The sequence below is a fragment of the Pinus tabuliformis genome, chromosome 8 (assembly GCF_031772625.1).
Source record: "Pinus tabuliformis cultivar Carrire ecotype Pingquan chromosome 8, CPIR1, whole genome shotgun sequence".
Lineage (NCBI taxonomy): Eukaryota > Viridiplantae > Streptophyta > Pinopsida > Pinales > Pinaceae > Pinus > Pinus tabuliformis.
In genome coordinates this window covers 1,043,946,390-1,043,973,815 of record NC_142294.1, presented here as the reverse complement: position 1 = coordinate 1,043,973,815, position 27,426 = coordinate 1,043,946,390, and the positions used below count along the sequence as shown (strand labels likewise).

The 27,426-nt window shown below is 38.3% G+C and overlaps 1 protein-coding gene across 1 annotated transcript in view; it reads right to left on the bottom strand.

The window, feature by feature from the left end:
• LOC149238924 (uncharacterized) overlaps positions 1-27,426 on the bottom strand; it is a 149,088-nt gene that overhangs the window by 32,667 nt on the left and 88,995 nt on the right. Inside the window, exon 5 of the mRNA XM_089373241.1 lies at positions 18,025-18,150. Within this exon, the coding sequence (XP_089229367.1) occupies positions 18,025-18,150 (126 nt within the window). The remainder of the gene's footprint in view (positions 1-18,024; positions 18,151-27,426) is intronic.

The following is a 27,426-nucleotide window of genomic DNA, read 5'->3' as shown; positions in this document are numbered from 1 at the left end:
GGTTTATGTTCATAACATTGCCTCCCCCTTCAAAAAGTTGTCCTCAAAGCTTGTTGATGAAAGGGCTTGATCTCTTTTCTGCTACAAATGTCTTCTGCTTGATGTCTTTTCATGCTACATTAGGGGAATTTTGATGTCTAATTTGAGCCTCCTAAGGAAATTATAAAATAATAGTGGAAATAATAAAATAAGATTAGATTACATCATCAAATTTTAAAGGGGACAAAAAAAAAAAAAAAAAACAATTCGTATTTTCAGCTTATCTCCCTATGGGTTTAATCAAATTTTGAGCGGAAACATTCATTGGATGCAGAATTTGATTCCTCATCCAAGGAGTACCAATGTTTCATACTTTAGATAGGTCCTGCTACATGAAAAATGAAAAATACATGGAAAACATTATTGCAATCACATTTCTTCATGTATTTCTCATTTTTTGTGTAACAGGGTCCATCAAAAATATGCAACATGGGTACTCCTTGGATGAGGAATTAATTTTTGCATCCAAAGAGTACCTTTGCTTGAAATTTGAGTAAAACCTTGGAGAGATAAGTTGAAAATACGAGTTGAAAAAGTAGTTTTATTATTTTATTATTTTATTATTTTTTAATCTTTTTACTTTTTTACTCCAAAAATGATGAATCATCCCCCATGGTTGAGATCATCATCTTGAATCATATTGGTTCTTATAAAGTTTATTTTGGTTGTACATTTTTCTTAGGAAGCCCATTTTAGACCTCAAAAGTCCCCTAATATGAATGTCTTCTCATCTCAAAACAGTCATCTTTGTCGATACAAGTTGATATGATCCTTGGAGTGATAATAAAATTGTCGTACTGAAAATGGATCGGACCATCCTAGATTAACTTTCTGTGGAATCTTTTGATCACTAGAACTTTGTAACGAATTTTTATCAGTGGATTGAATTGAGCTCACTTCAATATTCTTCGTAACATAAGTTTGTTGTTTATGTTCTGAGTGATACAGATTTGTAGATTGATTAAGGTGTCTACTCTTGTGATTCGGATGTAGATAAGGAGTTTTCCTTGTTTGAGCTTCCTTTAACGTTTTTATGACAATCTCCTTATTTCCTTCAGGCATTGTTGTTTTCGAATTGATTACTGAATCCTCATTTGGAGTGTTTGTCGCTTGAACGGAAACCTCTGAATACGCCTTTACTTCAGTAGGATTTGGATTTGCCTGAATTGTGAGATTAGTGGGATCGATATTTGCTTCTTCTTCTCCAACTTGGACTACTACATCTAGCGATTTTGATGCTTCTTTTGAGACAATCTCTTCAAATCTATTCGTCAATGATTTCTTATCGTCCTTAAGTTTTTTAATCTGTTTGAACAGATTTTGGTTATGATTCCTTAAACGTACAAGTTCATCTTTTTCTAAATTGTTGACTTTATTCTTAGTAGCTTCATCATCTTTTAAACTTTTGATTTGTTCTTAAAACGTAAATTTTCTTCTTCTTGTTCTAATAAACGCTTCTTGAGTTCCTTTTTTGTGGCTTTGTCTTTCTTGACTTGTTCGAGTAGTTTTTCATTGGGATATCTAAGGAACGAAATTTATTTGTCTTTACTGCAAATGGCTTCTTCAAGCTCTTTTTGCTTCTCTTCTTTGTTATCTTGAAAGATCAAGTCGGAGACATCCTTGAAGTCTTCTACTGAAGATGTTATTAACTTTGATATATTTGTTATGTCTTGAAATGTGACCATCTTTCCCTTATAAGGAAATGTCAAAACTTGTTTCTTTATGTTTAACATGTATGTACCCAAATTCTTAAACCAAGGTTGACCGAGTATGATGTCAATAACCATCTTTACAACATCAAATTGAGATATGTACTCATAATGACCTACTGTTACTTGTAAATCACTAATGTTATACTCTTTTTAGTCAAAAATATTTTTCTTTACACCAATGCTTGCCTCTAGAATTAATAGATGATTTGCCAAGTTAACGTTGATGTAAAAAAAAAAATTGAAACAATAAGTGCAAATGGGGTAGCTCCTCCAGACCAATCAAGCTGGCACAAAGAAGAGGTGGAATGGTATAACAAATTCAGCATCAATCATAGCAACAACCAACCAGCACACCCCAAAGTTAGCAAGAGAAGTATAAACTGGAAGCTCAGAGGCACAAGGGAAGAAGTAAGTTAATGGATCCTTGATCAGAATCGCCCTACTTTGCACTTCGACGGGGCCTCCAAAAATAACCCAAGAGAAGCTGGAGCAGGGGGCATCATAAAGGACAGCCATGGCAAAACTCTGGTCAGCTACGAATGGGGTTTGGGCCAAATGTCCAATAACCTGACCGAAGCTTACAACCTCTACCTAGGCACTCTCATTCTGAACCGGCTGAGAATCAGGAATCCAATAATAGTGGGAGACTCAGCCATCGTCATTGCAGCCATGGTGGCGGGAACAAAATTTAAAAAAGAGGCACTTAATAACGTAAAGCTCAGGATCGAGGAAAATGTCAAAGAAATGGGAGACATGACTTTCAAACATGTATTAAGAGACAACAACACTGAAGCAGACCATTACGCCGCCAAGGCAGCCAACAAACCGATCGGCCAAGTCAAAGAAAATGATCACATATATGAAAATCCCGTCCCGTAACTGGCTTAGATGCCTCTCAAAATCTCTGATCAGTTGTTCCAGCACCCTTTCGACCTCCTGTCATATCACTTCCCACCCTCATTCTTGTGATCCCTGGCCTCAACCAGTCCCGTCGCACGCTGCTCGTCAGGCATGGAATTTCGATCCTCCCTCCCTCACTCCCACCACTCATTCTTCTTGGTCAGATCTCAGGATCTTGAATTCCCAGTTATCTCGTGACTATCACATGCAGTTTATAGGTAGAAGTCTTTTCATGATCTCCTTAGACTGCTGCAAAGATCTCAAGCTGGTGGCTAATCCCAGCCAAACCACAGTGCCTATGCTGCACCCTCGGTTCGCTCAGCCTCCCTCCGCGCTATATATATTCACCTACCCTCCTCCTTCCGAGCACATCCGAAACTTGTTTCCTTCTTCGCAGGAGAGTATTGGATCTTCACCAGGCATCGTCAAGAGAGGCCGCCATTAGTGCAGACCGGCTGTAAGATCTTTCTCGAATGCCCCCGGGGACGTCAGCAATCCCAAAGAACGGAACTACGCCTTCAGTTCAGCTGCTCCTTTCCTCCTCGACCGTCTGGTAAATCTCTGTGCCTGGCTCCCTTCTTTAACAGTGTTTTCCTCCCTGCTCTGTTTCTTCTTCGTGGCATTTTTCCTCAGGCGCGCTGGTCTCCTTCCTCTTCACCCCAGCCCCTTTTCCCTGTCCCCGCTCAGCACCCAAATCAGCTCCCTGGAAATGGCAGAGATCCCTGAAAACAGAGAACAAACTGAGGCCCAGGAAAACCGTGAGCTGCCCGAGAATCCCCTGGACAGAGTGCTGGGAAACACCAACTGCACGTTGTGCAAAGCTCATTGCTTTATGATTGCAAGGTTTGTTAAACATTTTAACGAGCTCAAAGAGGACTTCCAGGCGGACAGCAGATCAAAGAGAAAGAAACTGGAAAAACACAAGGCTGAGATAGAAAGCCTAAAGGAGAAATGCAAACACATGGAGGAGGCAGTCGCCCACATCAAAGCCATCACTCAAAGTATGCAAGCCGAGACTTCAACCAGAGCAAGCATCAAGAAAGAACCCCAGATTGATGATTCTGTCAACCAGCTCTAGTAAACTTTCTAATGACTAGCAAATTTTGTCTTCTCGCAGGTCTGTTTGTAAGGCTATACAGCCGTTTTCTTTTCCAATCTGCACTACTCAAGTTTGTCTATAAGAAGTCAGGGTCTGCGAACCCATTTTGGACTTCTCCTCACCTATTTCCATCCACTTATGTAACTGGATTTGGCTCCAAGCAGTTTTATAATATATAAGTATCCGACCATGTTAAAAAAAAAAACGTCGATGTAATTTTTATCGTTGCTAGTGCTAATAGCGATATTAATTTCTCGTCCTTGGATACTTCTTTTTAATATAATTACTCTGTGATCCGTAACTGCAAAACATTTATAGGAAAATTGTCCTTCCTTCATCATTTTTGAATTAGGCTCCATTTGTTTATCGATAAATTTTCGTCAACGACACTAATATGTTCTTCAAAAATGGACTTCTTTTGTGTTCGTCGAAGAGCTTAGGGTTTAATGATAACCACTTTTACTTTATTTTCCTCAATTATATACTTTTCCCACTTCAAAAAAATTTAATATAGCTCCACTATTTAAATAAACCGCACCTTATATTTATTATAATGCTTTTAAAAAGTACTCTTCCTCTGTTATAACTTCTTATCCTTGTGTCTCTTTATAGTTCTAGATTTAACCCTTTATAAACTTTAATATATGGATCTTTCAAGTAACCTTTCATAATAATACCCGCGTACTTATATATACTTTCAATAATTTTATGACTTGAACTTTTCTTTAAAATGCCCTTTTATAATATAATACTTCTCTTTATATATCTTTTTTTTATAATCTTTTTTTTTTTCTTTTTGAAAAGTTACAACCCTAGTGAAACGTGGCTATTCACTTCTTTGGGGTATAATATAAAATATATGTCCAGTTATGTGCTTTTGACTCGATTAATTTTCTCCACGTAAAGATTAAAACTTACCATTCACATAAAGAGATTTTGTATTCCTTTTGTTTTACTTTTACCTTGAAAATACCATGGGCAATAACCATGGGTTTCTAAAACCACGAACTTGTAAACTACTTAATGAAGAATCAAGATAATATTATCTACTCTTCCTTCACTTACGTATAGTTTTAAAGATATTTGGAAAGATTTTCTTTTAACTTTATCATGCGCTTTTTATCAATAATGTAGAACCTTTTTATATATATGAATGTTCTTCAAAATTTACACTGGACTATATATATCGTTTTTTTAATAGTATATTTTTATATGATTTTTTTCTTTAATATTTTTTTTAATCTTTATATGTACCTTTTTTTCTTCTCTTTTTTATTTCTTTGACTATATTCTTTTTTTCTTTGTTTTTATATATAATACTCTTTTTTTAATGGCCAAAAACTTGACGGCGAATCCGGTGGAATGGAAAATCTCCAAGACTGGGGAAACGCCTAAATCACGAGGACAACAAGATTGATGATAGGTTGATGGCCAAAGGCCTAGTGATCAGCCAAACGTCACTCTGATACCAATGTAACGACTAAAAGTCGTATACGTAGCGGAAACATTTAAAATACTTCATAGACAAAGACATCTATCGTAGGACAATAATTGCAAAAAGTATATTGTATTAAAAAATTGATTTAAGATGATTACAAATGAGAATGAGAGTCTTGTATATATAGCCAAGTAAGTACCCGTTCACGAACAGGCCCGTCTCTAAGACATGCCTTTTCATTATTAACTAACTAATCATTAGTTAATTTACTTATTATTTATTACTATATTTATATTATTATGATTATTATTGATTATCTACCTTTAACTATTTTTACATAATTTATGTTCATAACATATTATAGGGACCTAACACATGTTTGTTAGAGTAGGATGCATTGCATATTGATTTTTGGCATTAGACCTTAATATCATATTATGTTATAATGCTAGATTAAATTAGCATTTGAAGGTAGATTTTATCTCTTGTTGATTTACGAATTAAGAAAAGCATGGGCGATCAAAGGAGGCCATTAAAACATGTCGCGTCGTTTGCTTGGTCTTTGATGCGCAGGTAACCGGTCTGTGGTCCCAAGAGATTGTTGATGTTCTCATGATCTCCCTACTCGAGTACATGGTTTGTGCACTCTACTGAAAGCTCATGTCCCAGTTGGAGCCAAATGTTACCCACCACCAGTAGGTGACCCCTATAGGAAAAATTTTCTCCTCGATTTGTCTTCAGCCAATAGCCCCTTGCAGCAACCAAATAGCTCGATGTGCCGCCATTTTCCACCACCTGAGCCTTGCCCTTGTGTGCCCTCACCCATCTATTATGATCATACGTTTGTAGGTGGGTTATCCAAGCTCAAAGATATGACCTTTCATTATGTAATTAGGTGTTTATGCTTGTTATTCTTACAAACATTTGGACATGGATTAGTGGGGAGATTCAGCAGAAAGAATGGGCTTGGAATCTACTCTTGTTCATTTGTCCCAACTTGGCAGTTAATATTGTATCCTAGTCTTGTGGGATCTCCTCTATTGGCTATTAGCATTAGGAAGGGCACTACATGAGAAACCCTAATTATGCTTGTGTGGTCCCGCTTCCTGACACCATATATCTCCCTCCCCTCCGCTCATTATAACCCATTTTCACACTTCTCTCATGTGGCTCCACATTTATCCATTCAATTCGCAAGGTGTTAGCCTCCCCCTCCCCTTCTCCACACTTTGGGTCGGGCCTTAAACGATGCCCTAGAGGTTGATGCAGCTAAAAAGAAAGTCAAAAAGCGTAATTTGGCCACTTACATTAGGAAATGTAACACAAAATACAATAGATGGTCTGGACATAAAAATTTAGTGTGTGGGCAAAAGCTAAATGTGAGCGCTACCCCCTGTCATTATGGCCATCACCCTGGTTATTACTACCCCTATATTTGCCCTTTGTATCATTAAGGAACCCATGATTGTATCAACCCCTAGTGGGCAATGAACTACCCAACCTTAAGCAGTAATCACTACTACATCATACACATCATGCCCTCATCCCCTGGAGCCCCATGCAGTAAAGAAAAAAAAATCAATAAAAGGCAAAAATCATATAAAGGGTGGAAAAACAAAGGTCGAGATAACTCATGTACCACAATTGCTCCCTCCTACATTCATATACCCAAGGTGTGGGCTTCCCTCATTCCAGCTTCCCTTGTACCTGGCATGTGACTTAGAGCCTCCCCTATTGTCCCACTTCGTTCCATCATCATTTCACATGACACCTGCCATTTGATGGATGTAGCATGGACCTGTCGCTCCTTTATAGGTTGAAACCACCTAATAGGGTCCTTTATTTACCTCTCTTGTCGAGCAAGGTAACTCCTAAACTTTCTAAAGCCCATTGGGAAAGGCATCCCACTACGAAGTGTCCACTTTTGCCCTCGATTTGCAAGCTTATTTACTCAATTGCACTAATGATTAATTGTACTAGAAGGTGAGAGGACGCATTAGATCTTATACAGGATTGCATGTGGGTCTTCATCTTGGACTTGCTCTCCCTATACGAGGTCTAAGCCCTCTAAAGGGTCAAAATGGCACTTGTGGGGTGAACGTTGAGAGCCATGGGCCTCCACCATAGCAGAGCATTGATTACCACACCATGGGCCTCTTCCGCACCACACATTGCTTGCTCATGCCCTAGCCATACAGAGATGATGATGCACTTGGACCATGTTGCCCAACCAGCCACACAATTGCAACAAGCACTTGGCAGCTAATCCAAGGCCTAGATTATCTTCTAGCCCTCACAGATAGAGCATCGACTTGTTATTGAGCCACTGGAGACCCATGAGACCATTAACTGTGCCCCACAGCCACTTGGGATCACCACTTGATGTTTTGATTGGAAATCAAGGGGCACCCCCTTGATTATCATTTTGGGAGCCCTCCTCTTCATCACAACACTCAAAGGACTCATTTTGGCCTTCCAACGGCCCTCTTTTCTATTATTCTATCATTTTAGCTAGCATTGGATGGCTTATTCTTCACTTCTTGAGCTATCTGGTGGGCTTGTCACCAAAAGGGTTGTTATTTCCACATTAAAATATTATTAGGGACTTAATTAGGCTAATTAGACCATTCGAACTTGTGAAAGGCTCATATAAATTAAGGAGTCTCATTTTATAACTGATCATCATTTGGATTGGGATTTCTCTTGTAAAAAGAATTTGGACCTGCAATTGATGGACGAAATTGGGTGTTCGTGATGCATTTTGATGTTTGGAATTTTGTTATCTTGCCTTGGAGCTTCTATTTGAAAACTTTATGGTTGGATATACTCGCTTTATCTTGTAAGTGTTATTTAATGTTACAACTTTACATTGTTACATGTCTAATGTATTGAATATCTTGTCATGATCATGTATGTGCCCTAATTTAATGCGAATTTTATGAAAACACTAAGATTATTGAAGTATTGCATGCATTACTAATATTGCATATTGCACCCTCGAATCTCCATCAATCCTTGTCGAGCAAAGTATAAATACCTATTGTGGTTGAGTTGCTCCTTCTTTGGGGTTAGCAAAGAGCTACATAAGTCTCATTGATACAACGAAGTTCTTTCATCAAAGGAAATCTTGACTCCAATTCTCCCAACTAATAAGGCACTAGTCTTAATCATAGGTGATCAACTTAAAACCATTTTTCTTTATAGTTTAATTTTCAGTCCCTCACTTGTACAACGTTGCTAGGGCATCATGCAAAATTTCTTAGAAGGGTGATCTTTTAATTCTGCTTGGACCACTCTGCGTTGGTGTCCCTTCTAGACATCCTCAAGTTTTCACAACAATCCAACGGTTCATTTATGAGAAAATCCAAACCCTAGCTTGGACTTTAAAGACCTATCTTTGATGTCATTGTGAGAGGCTTCTTTGAGGGTTGTCTTTCATTAAAGCTTGATCTTTTTCAATCCTAAAAACCTAGGTCTCGTGTGGACCCAGTCTAGGTCTCTCAAGTCAAGCAAACACTTATCATACAAGCATTTGCTTATTTCGAAGAGTTATTTGAGAGGTCCTACCTTATCTTGGAGATCTCAATTCTGGGTGTGGCTAATTTTCATATCACAATAATTCCTAGGTCATGATTTCCTCCCTTTAGGTCTTTCTTGGAGAGCCATCAACCTTCATTAAAGCAAGTAAGCCTCAGATTGAGCCTCTGCTCTAGATGGGCCTTGGAAATCATTATAAATCTAAGTATTGATCCTATCATCCTAAGTGATTTCCATCATACTAGGACTCCTCTCATCAGTGAAAGTTCGTAAAGAGCAAAGGACACTGACTGAGGTGACAGTGGGCCTTTGTCCCATTGTTGTCACTTGGTCTAGTGGTTGTCCCTTAGGTATCCCTCCTAGGACACCTTCTAGATTGAGTGGTAACAGTGCCCAACCTCCGACTTCTTGCTGGTAAACACCTCCTCAAGAGTATTGCTCCCCAAGACTCTATGTGAGCTCTTGTTTTGCAAGTACATTGCAGTGTTACACACCTTGGCCTACAAGAAGAAATGTAATCTTTGGTCATGCAACATAGCTTTAGTTGCACCCAATATGGCCATGTTCTTCCTCTTTGCCACCCCATTCTGTTGGGGGTTATATGGCATTATGTACTCCCTCTTTATCCCTGCACTCCTACAGAACTCCTCCACCTTCGTGGAGGTATATTAACCTGCATTATCTGATCTCAACATCTTGATCTTCCTCCCTGTCTGGTTCTCCAGCACAACCTTAAACTCTTGGAACCTCTTGAAAACCTAATCCTTGATCCTCAAAAAGAAAATCCAAGTCTTCCTAGAATGGTCATCAATGAAGGTCACATAGTACTCACATTCGTTCAGGGATACATTTGACATAGGACCACAAACATCAGAGTGTACCAAGTCAATGATACCTGCAGCTCTATTGTCACTGCTCGGGAAAGGTGTCTTGGTGTACTTCCCAAAAGCACACAGCTTGCATACATCATGATGCTTTGTGTTCAACTCAAGTAAACCAGTAACCATCTCCCTTAGCATCCTGAAAGTTCCATGGTGCAATTGGGTCGTCCTCCTGTGCCAAGTTGTTGATTTTTGTAGCATTAGATGTGTTCTAGCCACGAAATTTTGTGGAGAGGTTAGAATACATGTATTCTCCAAAACCCAGAAATCATTTCTGGAAATTCCACCTAGAGATGACTTAATTGAAATAATTAACTTTTTTAAATGATTCCCTAAGTCTAAACTTAGGAAATCTGGTTAATTAAAGGGTATTAATTAAGTCATGGTGAGAATCTTCTAGAAGAAGACACGGATTGACTTCTAGTTAATATTAGTCATCGATTATGTTTTAATCTTGGTCGTTGGCGCTCCAACCGAAGATTATAAGAAGAAGTCGATGGGTTGGAGAACACACCAGAGCAAATACTCAGTTGATCAAGCTGATCAATTTTCTCACTCGTTGAAGTTCGACAAGAGAAAATCGATTCAAAGAGTGAGTTGTTGGTGGGAGAGAGAGGGCATTAGCGTAATCGAGAGTGCAGGACAAATCTGGAGGAGGTAGCGTAGAGGAGAGACACAGAGCTGAGACGCAGAAGGGTTGACGCAGAGCCTATGTTGTCACTGCGCAGAGGGTGATGCGGAAAGGCCAGCGAAAGAGTCAGGAGGTCCTCTTCGGAGTCGGAAAACGTTGTGGACTGTGAGAAAATCACCAGTAAAATCCTCTCAGTGATTCTTCCTCTATTTTTTCTTGTACAGAAATTATTGTTGAAGATTAATAAAATAAACCCTCATCTACTGCACTGGGTTTCCCACGTTGGGTTTTTCTAGGGACAATTGTCCAAAAATAATTGTGTCACTATGGTTATATGTGTGTTAGTATTTTCCTTGCATTTACTTTCCGCATAATTTTATTTGTGAAGACTGCAGTGTATGTATTTTGTGTTTGTCATAGAAGACTGCAAATAATTTGTTCAAGTAATTTTACAAATAGAAGAAATATTATCAGTTATTGTAGTAAGATTCAGGATCACCGAATTTTCACACAAATCTCACACAACTCATTGTTATTGGTTTATGTCACCAAGGCTCTAATAGGTTGAAACATAAACCTGTATAGCCTCCCACTCCGAACTTCAATAGATCTAGCATGCTCAACACTAGATCCCTTGGGATATATCAACACATGTCCTCTATGAAACACCACCTCATACCCTCAATCCTCCAAGCTAGAGACTAATATCAAGTTTTTCTTCAGCCCCAAAACATAAAGAACATATGTCTAGAGGAGGTAATGACTCCCTCTAAAATGATATTGTCCCCACACTTGTTGCTCTAACCTTGGAGTTATTTCCAAGCAAAACCACCAAGTCAATATCATCCTCTCAGAGACTCGTGAAGTGCTCTCTCACTCCAGTGATATGGCAAGATGCTCCATTGTCAACTAAGTTACAAACCATGCACGGGAAGATGTAATACGAGTGGCTAAACTCACCACTAAGGCAAATGCATCCACTTTTACTAATAAGGAAAACTTTGTGTCTAATCTAGAAGTGATCTCGTCCACATCTGCTGAAGCTGCAACTCCCTGCTTCTTCTTACCCTTCTTGTTGGGACACTGAACAGCATAGTGGCCCATCTTCCCAAAAGAAAATCATTTCACTTTGCTCATGTCCTTCTTCTTCACCTTCTGCTTCCCCTTCTCCTGCTTTGCTCCACTAGAAGACCCCTTCTTGGCCTTCTTCTTCTTTCCCTTCGCTGCAAGAGCAACATTCTACTCCTCACCTCCCCCACCACTATGGTATCTTGCCTTGGCACTCCTTCTAGTCTCCTCCTAGATGAAATTGTCCCACATCCCCCTCCAGTGTGGAAAGTGCTCTCTGGCCACAATGCCATGTATGAATCCATCCCATTTTCGAGTGAATCCATCTAATGCAATCCTGACTAACTGGTCCTCTAGGCCGGTCTCTCTCACGACATCCAACTCATCCTTCCCCTGTGAGATCCTGGTGAGGTATAAGGTCACATTGTCGGTCTTGGTCATCCACATTGTCGGTTTTGGTCATCTTACTATTTCTTAGCTTTTACCTCAACACCATCTTCTTGTTCTCATTGGAACTCTGGTGTAATGTGACCAAGGACTCCCACATCTGGTAAGCAAATCTCATCCCAATTACATGAGGGGATAAATGGTCTTTAATGGCATCTAGAAGGATCCTCTTAGCCTTCACATTCTTCTTGTCGAAGTCCACTAACTAAGCCAGATTAGTAGGTGGTTGCACAGCAACCTCCACTATATCCCACACTTCAACTTCCTCCAATAAAAGCATCATCTTCTCCTTCCATTGGCCAAAATTATTAGCCCCACCAAATCTATCATCCACCCTCAAATTAGTCGCCATGACCCTCACAACCAACAAAATGGAGCAAATTTGTTACTAGGCAATCTCCTCCCTCTCAACCAACACTACTTTGGGTTTTTGACTAAGGTTTAGTGATTGTTGTTCATTGAGATGGCAGAATTTTTTCTTGTTAGTCTTTATATCAACTAATGTAAAGTTCAGATCTGACTGCTCTCAAGCTCTGATACCATGTAGAAAATTATGCTTACATTGTAGCCCAACCCATTTTCAAGTTTTGCATGGTTTAACGCCCAAAACCCATCATAAACATATTAAATTTGCATTTGAATTGAAACAAAAGGCTACTCTACCACATTTCACTTTTCCACTGATGTAAGAGAAAATATGCAAGCACACACACAAGATTTTACACACTTGTTTTTGGTCTAATGACCCTAAAAAAACCACAAGGAGAAAACCAATTCTAAGGGAGTATTTTATTGCTTTCAAGGAGATTAATACATAGAGAGAAAAAATCAAACTTATCTCCCTTATTGTCTTGTTAAAGTCATTGTCAATTCACCTTGAAAATCGAGCCTTCTCCCTTAGTGATAAACTCAGCCCCAGTAAGTGTTGAAAAGTGTAACTAGGTTTGGTCTTCATAATGACATATGTAAATGTAATTTTATGTAATTGACGAAAAGAAAAAATATATATAATTATTATTGTAATGTTTTTCTCATGGGTTTCATGGGCAAGGAGTTTTATTTTTAATAATGGCTCCCATAGTGAACCTTTAGGATTTGTCATCTAGTCATAAAAGTCAAATTGATTCGATGTCATGTCTGAACTTTGAAGGACCCTTCTTGGGCATGTTACATTTTGTATGAGTCATTAGATAAAGTATGAAAGCCCTCCAAGACAAGCACAAGACCTCTCCTACAAGTCGGCTTCAAGAAGGATAATAATATCTTCACCAAAGGACACGCCGGCTCACCTACAAGCTACATGTCATGTCGGCTAATTAACATGGGAAACAACTATAAATAGAGCAGATCGGCCTTACTTCAGAGACAAAATTTCTGTGATGAATTTTGGTAAAGGTCTGAAATACAAAGTGGTGCGAAGATCAGTGAAAGGGAGTCTCCTAGCTAGCGTGAAGAAAGAAAGAAAAGCAAATTGTTCTTGGCTCTGTTTTGGGCTAAAATACACTCCACGCGTGTAAGGATCTGCTGTCACCTATTGCAGACAGGCTGAGGTATTTCAGTTATCATAAGAAGGCAGATTTGGGAAAAGAACAAGTGTATCATCAAGCTGAATTGAGGAAGGACAGTCTCCTAGTCAAGGAAGAAGGAAGATACCTCCAAAAAGCTCACACGTGAGAATTGCAAGGGTATAAGATAAGCCAAGGTTGCAGATCTGTGGACAAAACCGAAATTGCAGTAGTGCAGACAGTTTGACTTGTGTTGACCATAGGAGAAGGAAAGAGCAACAAGTTTGTTTCAAGAAGGATTTCATCAAGGAAGGTTTGTGACTTGGTCTTGGAGTGGCAAAAAGGTCTAGGGTCTTGGTCTTGGTATTCGTCAATTGGAATCTCTATAAGAAGAAGAATTTGTTTGAGTTTTCCTCTCAAGAATGAGAGGTTTTGGCCCTGGCTGATAGCCTATATTTTTTGTCTCTTGTCTCTTAATGGTTTATGCATTGGTAGTTGTTTAATGAAGAATAACATTATAATAATATAAGTAAAAGAAGATCCTAATCTAAGAAGTAAAAAAGCACTCACAAGCAGTTATCAATAGAAGAGAAATAACCTAAACTTGATGCGCTAGATTTCTCAACAGTCAGCTTAGTTTTTTGTGCACTAACAGTTAGTTGTTTTGATGCCAAACTGAGCCTGAAAATGCAGTGATTTTCTGCCACTTATACCACGGTTGACAGCCTCACACTATGAAGTGAAGGTAACCCGAAAATAATGCTGACAGGGAGCAGACACTTGGTATTTATAACCTAGAAAAACTCAGCCTATCTTCACTTGATTTGTGGCCAGGTCTCTGCCTAAATTACAGCATATTCTTTGCCTGAAACTCAGTCAAACTGCCTGTCAATAAACCTGATAAATAGCCTGCAAACTCAGCCTCTATACGTAGCAGACTCATTCTGCACACAGCCACGAATTTTGGCCTGGAAGTATGCAGACACTCAGCAAAAATTTCAGCCCACAACTTGGCTTAAATACCTCCGCAAACTCGACAGAACTCCTGGAAACTCATGCTTGAACTTTCTGCTAGAAATTTGTGTTCGAGTCTCTCTAGAAGTTCGAGCTCTTCTCCTTGCGCTCAACAATCTCACCCTCCCTTATCTCCTTTGCTCTCCTTTCCTCAATAGCTTCTCTTGAGAATGAATAATGGGAGTTTTTTTCTCCTTTTCCCTCCTTTGTCTCTCCAAAGTAAGGAGAACCCTAACCCTTAGATCCAATGGCTGAGATTAAATCTCAGCTCATTAGATCAAGGGTGGAGATCAATCCCTCTCTTGACCCCTCCCTTGTGTTGTCCCCTTCTATTAATGAGCCTCCTAGTACTTTTTAATATTTTGAACCATGGTCATTTTTTCTCTCATAAAGTTACCTTTAGAATATAAAAGTCATGTTAATAATATAAAGTGTACTTAGTACTTCACATAAAGTGACTTTTATAACACATGTGACTTTAATAACTTAAACTACAAGGTACATCTCCCATAAAATGTAACTTTAGCTCCTTGATATTAATAAACTCATAATATCACTTTAGACAAAATGGTCATTAATGTATCTCCCTAGGCCAAAAGGGTAAATGCCAAGGAAACACCTCCTTGGTACCCTTATTTTCAACACTTTCCCTAAGAGGAAAACCCTAGTCTTTGTTCCCTCAACATAAAGACATTCTTGAAGGTTTCATGAGTCTTGGCTTAGCTAATATACATTGTAAGAAACCATTTCTCCTTGCCTTGACCTTGAGTTGCTCCAACACCCATAGAAATCAATTAAACCCTAGGTCTTGTGCCTCCATTTCTAGGTGTCTTAATAGAAAGCGAATTGCTTCCTTGTGAAGCCTAGGACCAAAATTGTGTATTTCTTGACAACCTCCTAGCGAGATCATTTCATACCCTAAAGCTAGATTACCTATTATAAGTGATCTCTTTCCTACCGGGACTCCTCCCATCGATGAAAGTCCCTACCAGTGTTTTTAAAACCGGAACCGGTGACCGGACCGGTCCACCTAATGAACCGGTTTACCGACCGGAACCGGTCTAACCGGGATTGGTTTGGTCTAAACGAACCAGTTTTAAAAAAATACATTAAATAATTAATTTTTAATGAAACAAAACTATTTTTAAGATGTAAAACCATGATTCCAAGCCAATAGAGACAAAATATGCAAAGTTTGCTCATTTATATACCATGCAAAGGTGAATATTCTGGTCAATGTTTATGGCACTGACACTGACAGTCAAGCAACCTGATTGCATATGCTGATATCAAACAATTGAAGCTCAGAGAACAGACATCAGATATGCCTGCAATAGGCCCTGGATACTAATAGTCTGCTGCAGATCTCAGATTAGGCTTGTCACAACAAGAGATGACTCATAAAATTGCTTTGCTCCAGAAGGTCAAAACAAATGCCAAATACAAAAGGATTTGGCCACCGATTTGTCATGGATCATTTGCAAGCTCTGTCAAACAAAGGGTCTGAATATACTTCAATATACTTCAGACAAATGCCTGGATTATATCAATGAATGAAGGCTCAGAAAGCCTGAGTATGTCACCGTGATGTATGACTACAAAAGGTCCTTACCACAGTCCGCACCAAGTCTTAGATTTGCCACAAGGAATGCAACCAATAAATTAAAGAAGGCTTACCACAGGTGCTGAGTAACCTCTGCCATCAAAGGAGCTTCAATCCCTGAAGAATGTCAACATCATAGGAATTATGCCAAAACTCTGGCATAAAGAAGGTGCCTCAGAAAGTTTGGATCGATGCCTCAAAATCTCCATGAAAAATCACAGTAAGATGCACAGGCCTGCTCGCATTAGGGCTTGGACAGAAGGCCGAATAAGATGCTCAGAGATGCGCTTAAGGATCAATGAGCATATGCCAAGAGTAAGCCTTAGTGTTATGGTCAAGAGGAGGCCGAAACAGAGCGCAGTTAACCTTTCTTAACCTCAATGAACAGCCTTGGATGACACACCAGATTAGTGTCAGAAATGGCAGAGTAAGCCTCTGCCAAAAGTATCTTCTATCAGCCACCAAAATCTTTTCAATAGTCTGCAAGGGATCTCTGTCATAGTCTCGAACAAGCTCAGAGAATTGAATCAAAGATGTTTTGCTCCAGATCTAAAATAAGTTTCAACTTGTGCCAAAAATATGCAGCCAATTTGTGCCCTAAGAGGGCCGAAGACCTCAGACAATACTGCTTCAATATGCCAACGAAAAACCAGAACCAAATACTGCTTATTTCACGAAAAACCAGAACCAAATACTGCTTATTTCATGAATCGGTGGGCTTGCCATAAACCGGCCGGTTTAGGACGGAACCGGCCGGTTTGATACAAACCGGCCGGTTCCGTCCTAAACCGGCCGGTTCCGTCCTAAACCGGCCGGTTTTCACCGGTTAGGGCCAAAATTCGGGCAAATGAGGGATCTGACCGGGTTTTTAGGCCGGTTCGGACCGGCCAGCTAGCTAACCGGCCGGTTTGACCGGTTACCGGTTTTTCTGAGCGGTTTTTAAAACTATGGTCCCTACAGAGCAAGGGGTTTTCGCTGTCGTGACAGTGGGCCACTACCCCACTGTTGCTTATAAGTCTAGTTAATACCTTGTAGGGTTTCCCTCTCCAAGGCCTGCCAGATTTTGTGGCAACAATTACTGTTGTTGTTCCAATGGTCGAATGATATTTTCTGACTTCTCTTCAATTTTGCTGAACAGTCTTCAATTGGCAGCAAATTTCTTAACTTAAAAGGGCAAAGGCCATGCGCATGTATATTTTTCCTTTTTTTCTTCCTTATTTGCTTTTTTTTCATTGAATTGTTGTCAGAAATTAATTTACGGAAACTTGATGTAGGAAGGTGAAACCTTCAACACAATGTTGAATTAATAATGGCAAAATCCCAGAACGTGGTCAAATATCAAAGCTAAAGAAACCCTGAAATTTTTTTAGTGTGGCTAAAACACTATATGGCCAATGGCCAAGATCAGAAAAAAATGCTCTGATACTTATAAAAATATTTTGGATAATTTGGATATATTCTTGTATATCTCTTTTATGAATATCAATTGAAGATACTTAGGAGAGAAGGGGAAAAAAGCAAATAAATTGTTTCATTTATGAAGGAAAACATTTTCATTAAAGGTTGTTTCAAGCAACAGCAAGGTAATCGACTGGCAATATAGAAAAGAAGGGTGGTTATGGTTTCTAAACAAAAGGAACCATAAAAGAAATTCCCCAAATGTGTGAGATTGAGCGAGTTTCAATAAACAAAACTATTTTTCATCAGAGCAACCATCTGTGACATTGAGGCTTGTATTTTGGTGGTTCTTGGATATACACATTATTTTCTAAAACCTTTGTCAAAGATGTGCAAACATAGAATAAGGAGGCTCCATATAGGTAAGAGCCTAGATGTTGAATGGCAGATTACTGCAGTCGCCATAAATTGGGGAGATTAGGCTTTGTGTTCCATAGAATAACTGTCATGACTTTAATATAATGAACATTCACAGGTATCATGATGCCCTACTATGTAAGTTTTGATGTGGCAATATAATATTCTCCTTTAACCCAGGATATCCTGTATTACTTGCTGACAGTTAAAAGTTACACACCATTTCCTCTTAAGCCATTCACATTGTTGTTTTCAATTATTTGTGCTGTAGGCAAGCAACAAAATTAAAGGCTAATATTTTGAAGTTCCCCATAGAAGATAGACACACACAGTACCTCAGAACCGATTTCAATTTTTGTCCCCTCCTCCTTGGCATCTTCTGTACTTTTATCCTTGCTGCTTTCTGCAACACCTGTAGATAAAGGTCTCGGAAGATGCCTTACACTGTCCCAAGGAACATGCTGCAAATGGCAGCATTGAATAAGTTAGAAATGGGTATAAAGAGGGCAATCAATTGACAAATTTCCTGACAATCCAACAGTTAAATCTTCCATGTTCCTGACAATTATTTGAATTAACTTTGACCAGAAATCCAGGCAATCCTCATGCCAAATGGCCACAACAAAGATAAACCTAAAATGCTTTGAGAAACTGAACTAAATTTTTGAAAAATAAAATAAAAAATCAAACAGTAAACATATATCCAACCACAATGAAACACTAAAGTAATAACCATGCAATTATTTAAGGACATTATAAATCATAATCTACAGATATGATGAGCTTCCAACTTAGCAAATTACAAAACTTAATTATGCATTTTAAATGGTATAACCTCTGCTCGTTGTACAATGCAATCAGAGCATGATAACTGATAATTCTAAGCATTACAATTTACAACCAACTTCAAGAAAATTGTCCTTTCAACACAACTTAATTATGTTTAAGATCACATCAGTTCACAATGGCATTACTGCAAGCACAAATGATGAGCACTGCAATGTTGGACAGCTGGATGAGAAAGAAAATTTTGATTCTATATATATTTCAACCTGAACTTTATGCACATATTATTTCTGGCTAGTGAGATACAGGAATTAAATACTTTCTTTTTAAGAGATGATGGGCCTAGGAAAGCCCTACCCACAAGACAAAGGATAAGTTGATGTGACACCATTCGTGTAAGAAAATGCTTTTAAAAGAGAATGCATTTTATCATTAGTGACTGCTACAAAACGACCTATAGATTTCATGCCTTCAGGCTTTTTCATGTTAAATGTATCAAAAAATATCGGTCTGGCCAAAAATAATAAAAGCATTATCTATCAGTCAGAAACACATTGAGAAATGAAAATTATATCTTATCCAAAACAAAAGATTCCAAATAACATCTATTCTACATTGTAAATGGTTTCCTTCATTGATTAAAAGCTTGTTCTTTTACGTTTTTATTTTTTCACAGACTAGATTGATCACTTATTCAGAGATGTGCTAGGGACTTCTTATTTTGCTATTTGTACCTGTTGTGCTTGAGTTCAATTATACTTTCGTTTGTCATTGTGGACACCAATATAATTCTCTCTCTCTCTGCTATATTATTCCAATGTTCTCCTTGTATTTTCCCTTACCTTAAAATCTCCTTAAAGGAAAGTATGGGATAATCCATTTCACTAAAAAGAGTGTTTGTTACAATCCAAAAATAGAATTAGCATGCAAAAGTTCAAACTTTTGTTTTGCTTACAATAAACTTATCAACGAACTATTTATAGACAAAACAGAAATAACTATGCCATTCCTAACCGTCAAGTATTCTTAGCATAAGAACTAAGATAAAACAAGTGATTCACTTGAACCTTGTAATACTATGAATACAGCTAACATGACTAGTAGCTACACTAACAACAACACTATCAATTTGTCACATACATAAATATTCTTCACTGTTTAAGAAGCAGCAGATTTATTTGTTTTTTCCAGATTTGGAAAATTTCTTTACTGCTCAGACAAGTACCATTTTGCTTGGTATGGATACTAACCTATGAAACCGGATTCGTCCTATAGGCCCCGCGAATACCGAATCCATGGAATCCGACTGCGTGTCACAATTTTGGCAGCGTGTCCTGTTTTCCAGGACTCGTTAGGCGGCAAAAGTGACCTGCGCGGGTATGAAAAGGCCGCATTTGGTCATTACAGCCACGCATATTTTCATTTGGCAAGCGTTTTGGCAGCTTAATGATCAAGTCTATGCCCTAGTATTTATATGCTATTCATGGTAATGTTAAATTTAAATTCTTAAAGTAAAAGTGACATTCTCCTTAATCTTCATTTTCATCCTTTTACTTAAATTTTTAACATTACCATGAAATGACTCAGGATGTTTGAGAGTGGTTCCGGCCTCATTGGATTTCATATGGAGAAAGTAGAATTTTAGATTTCATTCAAAATCCAGCAGACTTATCAGTTTTTCAGGATTTTAGGATTGGGGGATTGCAATGTTTCCATTGAATTTTGTCATGTATTAGGGTATGGAACTCGTATTTAATCAAGAGCACCAATCCCTCTATGTACCTTTATGTTAATGACATTGGTTGTCGAACTCCTGTATCATGACCCTCCTAAAAATGTACGCATCACTCAAACAAAATCTTGACTTGACATGTTATGCTTGTTCTATCTTATGTTAATGCTTAAAGGGTGATATTAATGACAAAGATCCCTATACAGATACAGAGGTAATGACAAAGATACCTCTGGATATTAATGCTTAGAGGGTGATATTAATGACAAAGATCCTGATTTTCCAACAAGACTAAAAAATTAGACATTTCTCGTGGTGGCAAGAGGGCCAAGCATAAGAAATAGATAATAGATTGACATGTATTTGAATTTTGTATGTACTATGCATGCTAATAGCTATAGATGAAGATCTATATTTGAAATCAATAAATTTGTATTATTAATTAAAATTTGTGTAAGAAATATCTAATTTTTAATATATATATATATATATATATATATAACGAATCCTACGTGTCCTGTTCCGGGGGGTCAACGTGTCCGAATCCGACACCACGAATCCCGAATCCCCGTGTCAGGTGACTTAGATACTAACTGGAGGCCACAATCAAATACACATAGGTCATAGTGTGTGTCTTAATCTGTGCCTTCTCAAATTCATGCTTGAGAGTTGTCATTGAGCTCTGAAAATCTATAATACATCCAAACTTTGTTACCCATCCTCAAGTTAATAAGAACATAAACCTAACATGAAAACCCAAGATATAATACACCAATACTTGAAACCTGCAAGAGTGTACACTGCTTGCCATAGGTGCTGAGACAAAACTTGGTTATAGAAAAAGTCCTGAACTTATAGGTAACCTGCTTACCTCCTTGCCTCACCATTGTATGTGTTATAGTTCGAAGTATATGTGCCCACCACACTATTTGACCAATGTCAACGAATGTTAACACTAGAATTGTGCATAAGCCTTGAGAAACAATTGCTTGCAGCCTGTAAGTTGATAGTTGCTTCTTTTAAGAAAGTTAACCCTCAAACTTAGGTTTGAATCATCTGTGGTACAGTCCCCCATGTCCCCAGGGCAGCAGAATGGCACTCGCTCCTCCTTGTTCAAGCTTAATGTCTCTCATCCTGAATCTACCGATTTCAGAGCTATAGTCCACAAAGATTGGAACCTATCCACAAGACCTCAGGCAGGTCAAGCTTGGCTCCTTTAGTGTGATGCTGTTATTTGTAGAACAGTAAATCTTACAAGGGGTTGGGGCAGATTCATAACTAGGAAAAGGACAAGCAGGTTAAGAATGTAAGGAACAAATTGAAACAGGCCTTAGTGTTTTAAGAAGATAATCTCCACAACACCATACTTTAGGAGACAACACACTTATCATCATTAGTTTGAAAGATGAAAGTATACAAGGGGAGCCCAAGTCTGTGCCAGACTTCATTGGATTATTGAACAGGATGAGGGGTCCAAATTCTATTTTGATTTGTTGAAGCAGAAGGCTTCTTCAACGTGTGTCCTCAATTTGTGTGGGGTCAACAAAACATTGGAGGAAGACTACTTCAAGATCAAAGACACAATTGGACGTTATTTTCAAAATACCATTTCCCATTATGTCAAGAGTAAAAGTGTAGTGAAAGCTAGACATGTATGCTGCAAGGTAATTCCTTCTAAGGTGTCCATTGCTGACAAAGATAGGATGCATGATAACTTTTCCAAGGATGAACTCCTCGTTGCTCTCAACCCAAAGCAAAATAGTAACTCCCTGACATTCATGGTCTTCCTTCTGAGTTCTTCAAGACAACGTACAACACAGTAGGTGATGATCTTACTTGCATGGTCAAGGAGGTTTTCTTCTTGAGTAACCTAACAAACTCTCTTAATTAAATAAGTACCGAAGAATGCAGCCATAGATTTCAATTAGGCATTTGGAGGCCTTGGATAGAGTGATGATTGATCTCAACATGGGAAGCAAAGAAATAGGCCATAGAGACACATCAACAATCCTTGTTTCTCGATATTACTTTGACAAAACATATGAAAGACTTTGCATGTTGCTTTATCTTGGTTTTACATCTAGGTGTGTTGCCATGGTGAACAAACTGTTCTCCAACACCAGAGATTTTGGTTTGTTCAATCAGTTGTGTTTGGCCTGAATCCCTCTTCATTGTTCAGTTCGACAAGGTGTCCTTGTTGGTCATGCCCTCAACTATTTATTGGATGCTACCCACAATCAAGGATTCGGGAATTTCACTTCCAAACCATCCCAAAAGAGTAAAAAACCACTTTGTAGACGATGCTTTCCCCTCAATTTGAATGGAGTCATCAATGCAGAATGTATGAGACTGCCTCAGCCTATTTTGTGTATCTTCTACAGCAATTGTTAGTGATAAAAGAATAATTTTTGGTTAGTTGGCTGCGTTGGCATGGACAAGCCTTAAACCAAATGGCCTCCATCTGGAACTAATATGCACTATCTATATGGATTACTCCAAAGCAAGATTTATCTATGGCAACTAGATATTACAGTTACAGAAAAGCTAATTATTGTTTCACAAGGCCTTACGCATACATTATGTATCTTGTTCACCCCTACCAAGGCTGCTTGGAAGTGGGAGCAGAAGCGGGATGCGGGAGCAGAAGTGGGAGCGGGGTTCAGAAGCTTCCGGGTCAGGAGCAAATTTTATATAATATATATTTTGATGCATATATGTCAACAAAAGCATGTTGAATGATGAATTAGTTATAAAAAGCATAAAAACATGGATTAAACCATATAACCTCAATCATCTAGTAGTTATTATCTTCATCAACTACAGGTCCACAAATTACAAGTTCTCATTAATATAGCATATAAGGGTGCACATAACCAAAATTGCATCGAGTGCAATCCATCTCTGAACCGAAAATACATCAACAAGTAGACTCTATATTATTGAAGAAAGTGTAACTAGGTTCAGTCTTCATAAATATGAAATGTACTTTTGATTCTTGTACTTTGTAAAAGAAAGAAAAATTATTATTATTATTTATGAGCTTGGGTTTCTTGCCCAAGAAATTTGTTTTTTAGGTCAAGCACTAATTGAAAGTGCTTCTAGGGTTGTCCTAGATCAAGAAGTCAAGTAGGGACATTGTCATAATATGAAGACCCCATTGGGCATCTTGTAAATTGTAAAAAGAATTATTTTTGTATTTTACTGAGCCTTCCAAGACCAAGTCGGCCTAGAAGCTGGAATTCGTACCCCTGGAAGACCTATATATAGGAGACAATTCGACCTCACTTGGACACATTCATTCATCTCTCTCTCTTATGCGAAGGAAGAAGCAGAAAAGGGCAGTGAAGAAGGCAAAAGAAGGAGAAGAAGTGTTTTGGGTTCCTCTCTCTCTCTTTCTCTCCACACGTGCGAAGAAGAGGGCTGAAATTCTGCAATTTTTTCGCTAAGGTTTATGATGTCGGGCTAGGGTTTCGTTTTGGAGGTTCAATCTAGTGAAAAAGAGTTGAAGGAAAGACCAACAAAGTCCCCTTCAAGATCCATAAGTCAAAGAAAGTCAAGCGAGGCAGCTGGAGGCAAAGAAGAAGCAGTTCTAGTCCACATGTGCAAAGTAGCAACTGCAGCCGGGGGGGTCGAAGTTGCAGATCTGCAATTAGAGCCAAAAAGTTGTGGCTGGAGGTTGAAGTAGTGTTGCCGGAAGAGATTTTGTTGGGTTTGGAAAGCAGTGAATCAAGCATATTCTTGAAAAGTTGATCTTGGTCTTGGAAGGGCTTCAGTGTTGGTCAAGGGTCTTGGTATTCATCAATAAAGAATCTATAAGAAGAGATTGAAGGGTTTTCCTCTCAAGAGGAGAGGTTTTGCCCTGGCTTGGAGCCTACATCTTGTGTACTTGTATCTTGTTGATCTTCTTGTTTTGGTAGTTGTTTGATGATTGAAGAACACACTATAATAATAAGAAGAAGAAGATAATCCTAATAAGTAAAAAGACATCACAAGCAGTTATCATAGTTAGAAGAATCATTAATGTCATCTTGCCTTAGATTCTTCAACATATATGCCCTCTAGCATCCAAAAAAAGCATGCTACAACAAATACCTACTTATCATCAAAACCATTACTTACCTTGGGATCTTTGTCATTAATATCAACCTCTAAGCATTAACATAAATAGAAAAAAGGTAGCATGTCAAGTCAACATTTTGTTTGAGAGATGGGTACATTTTTAGTAGGGTCATGATACAGGAGTTCGACAACCAATGTCACTAACATCAAGGTACATAGAGGGCTTGGTGCTCTTGATTAAATATTAGTTCGATACTGTAGTACAAGACAAAATTCAATGGAAACATCGCAATCCCCCCGGTCCTGAAATCCTGAAAAGTTGACAAGTCCATTGGATTTTTAGAGAGATCTAAAATTCTACTTTCCCCATATGAAATCCAATGAGGTCAGAACCACTCACAAACATCCTAAATCATTTCATGGGTAATGTTAAAAATTTTAGTAAACGGATGAAAATGAAAGATAAAGGAGAATGTCACTTTTACTTTAAGGATTTAACATTACCATGAATTGCATATCAATACTTTTAAGAAATCGACGTTTCGAGTTGTACCCGTACCCAAAACTCCAAAACTCGACTGAAACTCGACTATCATGTAATCATTTACAACAGTTAATATAGACTTGGTTTTCCTTCTAAATTGTCATCTATGGGTCTTATTCCCTCTTTTCTTACAAGATAATGTGTTATTCACTTATTTATAAATTTATTTTTGTATATATATACATATATGACATTTCAACCGACATTTCCATTTTTTGGAGATGACGTTTCTAAACATACTCGTTTCAAAAACTCTGAAACATTTTGGCACTTCGTGCAACTTAGGGCCATAGGCTTGAATATTAGGTTGCCCCACTCAAAAATTCTTGTTCCTTTGAAAAAAAGTTGTGTTTGGAACGTCTTTGCAAAAAATATTTTCCGAAGAAAAAGCTAGGGAGCGAAATTTAAAATATATATATATATATATATATAGGAGCGCGCTCCAGAAAATCGCTCCCAAACAGGGGTGATTCGGGAGTGCACTCTCGAGGTTGCTTCCTGAGCTCTTTCGTCGGGAGCGTGCTTTGGGGGGGGGGGCTCTCCCCCACAGCACTAATCCCTACTAGGTACCATTTCAAACAATTGGAGCAAAGCCTTCAATCTATCTTGTCATCTAAGTATGGCAAAAAGAAAGCTCTGCCAATGTTTCCCTTAGATGTTTGTACTATGCCCAAGGAAGGAGGAGGTTTGGGCTTTATTGATGTTGCTTCTTGAGGAAGCACTTTTGCTATCAAATGGGTTGTGAGATGCCATGAGGGTTCTTCCTTTGGCAAGTTCTACTATAACACAAGTTTAATTCAGCTTAGCATGTGGTGAATATCCGAGGCACTTTTGGATTGTGTGACATTAACTCTTCCCCTCACTTGTTCCAAGTTTGTGGGTCCTTCATCTACAAAAGCTTATAGGAGATGAGGAAGTTCACTACCAATCTAATCAAGGGGAACGTTTCAAAAATTGGGTTGAGTTTGTATCTAGCATAAGGCTTGATTTAGAGCTAGAATCTTTAAGATAAGTGTATTGTTTGCACTTCTACATTTACAAGCTTGCTCATTAAGTAGGATTTATTTTAGTGTTAGAGTGATCTTTGGTATTTTGAGGTCAAAACATGGAAGGACTAGAGATTGTTAGCACATCAAATGACCCTCCCTCTTTCTATCAAGATTTATCAAGGAAATTGTTTGGTTGATTTCTTCAAAGGACATGTTGAAATTGAACATTTATGTGTGAGCCCCTAGCAGAGACATTGGGGGTGGGTGTTTGGTACGTAAATCCGATAGTATGATTTGAAAAATCTCTACTCCCTATTAGAGCCAAAGTAAGTTCCTCGTTGATTCTCAATGATCAATGTAATTTATCCAACTTAGAGGAGATGTGGATTCAAAGATTGCACAAATTCTGGTCCAATCTACTCTTTAAAATCACAAGTCTTTGCTTTGGTTAGTTAACCAAGAGTTGTCCACCAGAGCTCACCTGGAAAAAACAAGACTTGTGGATGAGCTTTGTTTAGTTCATTGCAAACAAGAGACAATATCACGTATAGCTTGACACTATCGTTTTTGCCAATATTTTCCATAAATATGCTCAAGTTAACACTCAACCTTATTTTAGGGGAAACTACAATAGACACCCAAGGGTTCTGTTATTTTGAAACTCTAGATACCTTGTGCATTTTGCTTTTTCAAGAACGTAGCAATGCCTTAGAATAATTGTTCTATTCACTAACTCGAGCTAACGTGCCAAAAAGTTTTTGAGAATGAGGTCAAGTCATTATAGTCTTTTTGTTGTAATTGGTGGGACAAGGTATGTACACCATTGCTAGCATCCTACTAATTAAGGATGCTAAATAAGAAGCTAAAGCTTACTCTAATTTTAATTTCACTTTAGTAGCAATAAGGAAGAAGATGTGTCCCACCATTGTATGAACACCTTTACTTTTGTTCTCTCTTAATTTTGTACATATACCTTTTTAATATAAGATTTATTTATCAAAAGAAGGTCCACCCAAGAGAATGTTTACGTTGAATGGTGTTGTCATTGATGCCAACATTGGTCATTGAATGCTCGTAATATTCGTATATGGATTGCATTGATTGGAAGCTCCAATGGTCAAGAAACCCTGGAAGGAAGAGAAGGAAGCAAGCCCCTACGGTGTGGTCATGATGCCCCACTTTTGAAGAGGAATCTAGATGAGAAGTTCGATGAAATTGCACGCAAGATCGTCAGCATTTGATTGTTCTCGTTGTGATGATTCCAACAGTAGGTTGTTAGTTTTTGGTAGCATCGAAAGTGCTCTAGCCTTGAAAATTGGTGGAGAGGGTAAGGCACATGAGTTATAAAGAACCCAGAAACCGTTTGGTGAAATTCCACCCAGATTGTATTTTATTGAAATAATTAATATTTTTAATGGGGTCCTTAAGTCTAAACTTGGGAAAATTGAAATATTAACGGGTATTAATCAAAATATGGGTGAGAATGATCTAGAAGATGGATCAAGTCATGTTTTAATCTTAGTCGTTGATTAGAGACTTAATCTTGGTCATTGAAGTCTTAACAGGAAAAGTATAAGAAGGAGGCTTGGGGTTCAGTTAGAAACACACGTAGAGGACGAATTGATCT